General features: G+C 40.6%; 1 protein-coding gene across 1 annotated transcript; it reads left to right on the top strand.

Moving 5' to 3' along the window:
- The first annotated feature begins 239 nt into the window (after positions 1 to 239).
- On the top strand, positions 240 to 3,304 carry MED18 (mediator complex subunit 18). The gene is made up of 3 exons (XM_079776523.1): positions 240 to 597; positions 1,000 to 1,141; positions 2,124 to 3,304. The coding sequence occupies exons 2-3, from the start codon at positions 1,069 to 1,071 to the stop codon at positions 2,675 to 2,677; spliced, it is 627 nt and encodes a 208-aa protein (XP_079632649.1). The 5' UTR covers positions 240 to 597; positions 1,000 to 1,068; the 3' UTR covers positions 2,678 to 3,304.
- Positions 3,305 to 6,699: the final 3,395 nt, after the last annotated feature.

Raw genomic sequence — 6,699 nt, 5'->3', positions numbered from 1 at the left:
TTTCCTAGACAAAAACACCTCCTTGTCGTGGAACTCGGAAAAAAAAATAAACGTTTTCCGGGAGGCGAGTCTATGACGTCAATCCGCCCCCTCCCGCCCCGCAGGCCTTACGCTTCAAAGGAGGCCGCCATCTTTCCTGCGGCGTCGTATCTCGCGCATGCGCTTCTGCTTGCCGGGCAGAAGAGCGCCTTTTAAGCCCTCTCGGTACCCTTACGTCGCGGGACGGCTGTGCGGAGGTTTGCGCGACGTCGGCTTTGTGGCGGAAGCAGGAAAAGGAGGAGGAAGTGTTGCCCTGTACAGGGGGCTTTAACTTTAGGGCTGGCGGCGAATTGTTTCTCAGAAGCTCCGAGATGCTTGGGTGGAGGTAGCTCCTCGCTTGGCGAGAGGCGGCTACAGCGCGCGCGGAGGTGTCCGTGGACCCGAGTTCGCGATGCCGGCCTAGGAGCACCGAAACCGTTCTAAAAACCACCCGCTTCCGCCTGGCTCGCTGTAAGGGGTGTGTTCAGAGTGGCGGGAGGCCTAGATTGCCCTCTGGTCCGGCCTCTGCCTCCGATTTCTGTGCGCCCTTGTTCCCTCTGAATCTCAACATCCTCACCTGTAAGTTGAACAAGTCCCGTACGTCACCATTCAGTTCTTCTGAATGTTATTGCATGTTCATTATGCTATCTGAGCAACAAAGCTTTGGGGGTTTTAAATATCGTTGGCCCCATTTTATAAGGAAGACATTGAGTGAGAGGTTTGATGACTTCCTCAAGATTACACAGAAAACTTGTACAGGTTTCAGACCTTGGGACTAGAAGATGATGCTGTGACTCCAGGAACAGGTCTCCTGTGTATATTTCTGTATCATCAGTTCCTGCAACTGGCCTATGGCAGTTACTCAAAAAGTTCTGAATGGATGATGAATCTTTTTTTTTTTTTTTATGTCAAGGTCAGTGACATAAGCACATCTGGTGTCTCCATCTCTCTGATGTATTAACAAGTGTAACTCTTCTCCAGGTGTATCCTGTGCTTTACTTGAGTGGGGACACCGAATCCAGTCTCAGTTCTTCAACTGAATCAGACACCATGGAGGCACCCCCCGTCACGATGATGCCTGTTACCGGGGGCACCATTAACATGATGGAGTACCTGCTGCAGGGTAAGTGAACCAGGGAGCTTCGATTACCAGTTTCCCCTTCTATTCAGCTTCTGTGGAGATGACACGCTGTTTTACAAAGGCAGCCTGCATAGTTTCTGCATTCCAATAGACTTCAATTTTTTTTTACTCTTAATTATGGTCACAAACACATAAAATTAAATTTACCATCATAAACACTTTTAAGTAGTGTTAAGTATATTCACATTGTTGTACAGCTGATCTCTAGAACTTTTTCATCTTGCAAAACTGAAACTATACCCATTAAACACTAATTTCCCTTTGTCCTTACCCCAGCGCTTGGCAACCTTTCTACTTTCTGTTTCTGATTTTGACACTTTAGATAGATACTGTATATGAGTGGAATCGTCCAGTGTTTGTCTTTTTATGACTGGCTTATTTCACTTAATATAATGTACTAGAGGTTCATTCATATTGTAATACATGACAGGATCTCCTTATTTAAGGCTGCATAATTTTATGTACATACCACATTTCTTTATCCATTCATCTGTTGATGTACGTTTGGGATGTTTCCACTTCTTGGTTATTGTGAATAATGCTGCAGTCAACATGGGTATGCAAATACCTCATCAAGATCCTGCTATGAATTCTTTTGGATATATACCTAGAAGTGAGCTTACTAGATTATATGGTAATTCTATGATACTGTTATCAGCTCCATCTTCTAGATCAGGAGACAGAGATTTTGTGCCCCAAGCCTGCTGGTGATTAGCAATGTTAGAGAAGGCCTGAAGACTTTCTAGTACCAAACAAGACAAGGCAAAACATTGACAAGGGATTAACTTGTTTTATGTTATGCAATACCTTGGCAGCATAATCTCTATAAAATCTTATACACTAGGCCTATGCTTTACAAAACACTGCACTAAACTGTTTGTTTCATTTACGTTCTTTTAATCTTTTACTAATTCCATAACCCAAAATGAAATATGAGACTCAATAGTGCTTTTTCCTTCTTAAGGAAGTGTTTTAGATCACAGCTTGGAAAGCCTTATCCATCGCCTTCGTGGTTTGTGTGACAACATGGAACCTGAGACTTTCCTGGACCATGAGATGGTATTCCTCCTTAAAGGCCAGCAGGCCAGTCCATTTGTTCTAAGGGCCCGGCGCTCTATGGATAGGGCAGGGGCGCCCTGGCATCTACGCTACCTGGGACAGCCTGAAGTGGGAGACAAAAACCGCCATGCCCTGGTGAGAAACTGCGTGGACATTGCAACATCTGAGAACCTCACTGACTTCCTGATGGAAATGGGCTTTCGCATGGACCATGAGTTTGTAGCCAAGGGACACTTGTTCCGGAAGGGCATCATGAAGATTGTGGTGTACAAGATCTTCCGCATCCTGGTGCCCGGAAGCACAGACAGCACTGAGGCCTTGTCACTCTCCTATCTTGTGGAACTAAGTGTTGTTGCACCGGCTGGGCAGGACATGGTCTCTGATGACATGAGGAACTTTGCAGAGCAGCTAAAACCTCTAGTTCACCTAGAGAAAATAGACCCCAAACGGCTCATGTGACTAAGACAGTCTGTCCACCATTGGGGCCTATCTTCCCCTGTTACAAAAAAGACATTATAATTGTCCCATTTCACTACTGCCAGCCAGGCATCCTTCCCTCAGGAAGGAGGACAGTAAAAACTTAATTGGTTCTTTTCTGTTTTCCTCATGTGGCAAGTTCACTTTTGTGACAGCCTTTCTAAATTAAAGGCTCAGAAACACATGGAGAATCTGTTTAATCCTTCTGCATAAAGAGAGGAAATGAGAATAAATGAACTTCTAGAAAGAAAAATCTCTTAATTGTTTTTGCCATTTGTGTGTAAGGTTTGTAAAATAAGACTGAGCTCAGATTATGTGGTAATAAAGGCTATGAAGGGAAATGTCTGTATTTCTGACTCTACCCAATTACTCTGCTAGTTTGGGACGGATTCATTACTATTTGGAGTTAAAAAACTGACAGTTCTAAGTTTTAATTTTGGAACAGATGATTGTTTTTACCTCTCATAAAAGCATGTATTTGTTGAAAAAAATTTAAATATAAAAATAAGAAAAATAACCTGTAATCTTAATATTCAAAGAAATGTACTATTTCTATTTTGGTATACTATATCTTCCTAGTCTTTATTTTTGTAAGTTTATGTATATGAGATACACTTATTTTATAAAAATACTCTGTACATACTGGTTTGCAACCTTTTTTGTTTAATTTATTATTAACATCTTTCTAGGATATTAGGCTACAGTGTCCTTCTATAAAAACAAACACAAAATTCATTTATTGAGTTCTTATATATGTCAGCGCTATCCTAAGTGCTTTATGTATGTTAATTAATCTTCACATTAGACTTATTTTATAAACAGGGAAACTGAAGTGCAAAGATATTAACTAGCTTTCCCTGAGCTATACAGATATTAATCAGCAGAGCAGATATTTAAATACTGAGAATTCTAATTGCTATTTATTTCCCATCACATGGTTTTTCCATAACTACATTGATTCCTCTACTTTGGGATTTTTAGTTTGATCCCAATGCTTTGCTTTTCCAAACAGTCCTGCAATGTTAGTGCTTTTAATTAAATCTTTGTTGACATCTATGATTATTCTTTAAATTCTAGGGAACTGCTGAGTCAGAGTATGCACAACATGCACTATGTTTTTAAAATATATTTTTATTGATTACAGAGAGGAAGAGAGAGATAGAAACATCAATGATGAGAGAATCATCAATCAGCTGCCTCCTGCATGCTCCACACCGGGGATTGAGCCTGCAACCCGGGCATGTGCCCTGCCCGGGAATTGAACTGTGACCTCCTGGTTCATAAGTTGATGCTCAACCACTGAGCCACACCAGCTGGGCTACATGCACTATTTTAAGACTTCTGCCATGCCTTGCCAAATGCCTTCCAGAAATGTCCGGGTTTCCACTCCTACCAGCTGTAAATGAGGTTTCCAACACTGCTGGCAAAACTGGGTGTGGCTATGAAATCGTAATTTCCAAAGTATTCATCAGTGAGGTTTAAATTTTTATCTTTACTGAGCATTTTTTCTTATCTAAATTCCCTTTTCTTCATTGCTCATCTTTATTAATTTATAAGAATATTTTATGTAATTTTTCCCACTTACCATTTGACTTTTAATGGATTCTTTTAGAGTAACATCTTAGTGGGATAAATGTTGATCATTTTAATACCTACAAAGTTGTTTTTGTAAAATATGTTTTTATTGATTTGAGAGAGAGAGAGAAACATCGATGTGAGAAACTATTGGTTGCTTCTGTGAGAGAGAGACATTGATCAGGTGCCTCCTGTACACAAACGAAATCTGGGTATGTGCCCTGACCAGGTATTGAACCAGTGCACAGGATAATACTCAACCAACTGAGCCACACTGGCCAGGGTTTACAGAGTTTTTAATACACTGGAGAGAGTTTGGCTTGCTAAAAATAGTAGGTTACTCAAATTTTTCATTTTCTTTTGGGACCTCCATTTAGACAACACCCCAGCTGAGCTACATATGGATAAATCATAATTCTGTTTATCCCTCAGTTTGCCACTCTGGTAGGTGCTTTAAATGTTTTAACTCATATATTTCTCACAACTACCATATAAGGTAGATAATTACTCTCATTTTATAGATGAGAGTGAGACACAGAGAGGTTACTTAAATTTTCTACTTCCATTTTTTTTTTAAATGTATTGGGGTGACATTGGTTAATAAAATTATCTACTTCCATTATTCAAAGTCAGAACTAATAAGTGGTGGAGCCTGAATTTCAGCTTAGGCAGCCTCACTCCAGAATCCATGAACATAACCACTGTGGGTTCAACATGTTTTAGTTGCTTGAAGATAGAAACCTAGATTAGCTTCACCTCTATTACCATAAAAAATGCTAAAATAAGCAAATTTATAATTGTGTGAATATTCCTCTGAGCCATATATCTATGGGCATGTTTAATTTTTGCCAAATATTGCCAGATTACTTTTAAGAATAGTTGTACTACTAGAGGCCCGGTGCACAAAATTCGTGCATGGAGGGTGGAGGATTCTCAGCCTGGCCTGCCCCCTCTCACAATCTGGGACCCCCTTGGGGGATGTCTGAATGCCAGCAGGATTGGGCCTAAACCAGCAGTCAGACATCCCTCTCACAATCTGGGACCACTGGCTCCTAACCACTCGCCTGCCTGCCTGCCTGCCTGATAGCCCCTAACTGCCTCTGCCACGGCTTCGTCTGGAAGGACATCTGGAATGACGTCTGGAAGGTTGTTCGACTGTCCGGTCTAATTAGCATATTATGCTTTTATTATTATAGATTATTGCCAGTGCACAAGAACTCATATCAACATCCTCACCAATCTTTGGTGTTATCCATCTTCCTCATTTTTGTCAGTTTGATGGATGGAAAGTGGTATATCTTATTTTTTGCTTTTACGTTTTTATTTTGTTTTTTTATTTAAGTACTAGAGGTCCGGTGCGTGACATTCGTGTACTGGGAGGGGGGGGTCCCTTAGTCCGGCTGCACCCTCTCACAGTCCGGGACCCCTCAGGGGATGTCCCTGGGGAGCGAGCCTAAACCGGCAGTCAGATATCCCCCAAAGGGTCCTTAGCACTGCTGCGAGCCCAGCTTCTGGATGAGTGGTGCTCCCCCTGTGGGAGCGCACTGACCACCAGGGGACAGCTCCTGCCCCCTGGTGGTCAGTGCGCATCACAGCAACCAGTTGTTCCACCATTCGGTCGATTTGCATATTAGCCTTTTATTATATAGAATAATTGACATACAACATTATATTGGTTTCTGGTGTACAACATCATGATTTGATATTTCTATACATTGCACAATGATCATCACCATAGGTCTAGTTACCCTCTGTCATTATACAAAGTTAATAATTCAATATTATTGACTATAGTCCCCATGTGGTACATTATATCCCTGTGACTTATTTATTTTGAACTGGAAGTTTGTACCTCTGATCCCCTTCATCCATTTCAACCACCCTAAAGCTCTTGGTTGTTTGATTTGCATTTCTCTGATTACAATGAAATTAGAGCCTTTTTTCCTGTACTTTTTTAATATATGAAATTGTATAGACTACTTAGTATGTGAAACTAAGATATCTATAACCTTTGCTTATTTTTCTAGTTGCTTTCCTGTCTTGATTTGTATTAATCCTTGGTATATTCTAGACATTAATCCTTTGTTAGTTTTAAACACTGCAAATACTTCCTCCCAGTATCTATTTATGTCCTTGCCTATTTTTTTCTGTTTGATTGCGTGCCTGGTTGGTTTGCAGGAATTGTGTATTTTCTAGACATTATTCTGTGTTTATATTAAACATTGCAGATACTGTCTCCCATTTTGTCACCTTCCTTAATGTTAACTTTGTGATGTCATTAATTAAGCAGATGTCCTAAATTTTGGCCTTATAGTTTAGAGTCTTGTTTAGGAAGTCTATATTTACTCCTAGGTAATATATATGTTCCTATATTAGCTTTATTTAACTTTCACATTTTGGTACTTAATCCATCCGGAGTCCACCTGTAA

Source organism: Cnephaeus nilssonii (genome assembly GCF_951640355.1).
Source record: "Cnephaeus nilssonii genome assembly, chromosome: 7".
In the NCBI taxonomy this organism is placed as follows: Eukaryota; Metazoa; Chordata; class Mammalia; order Chiroptera; family Vespertilionidae; genus Cnephaeus; species Cnephaeus nilssonii.
The sequence above is the reverse complement of the archived record's forward strand: the minus strand, read 5'-3'. Positions and strand labels throughout refer to the sequence as shown.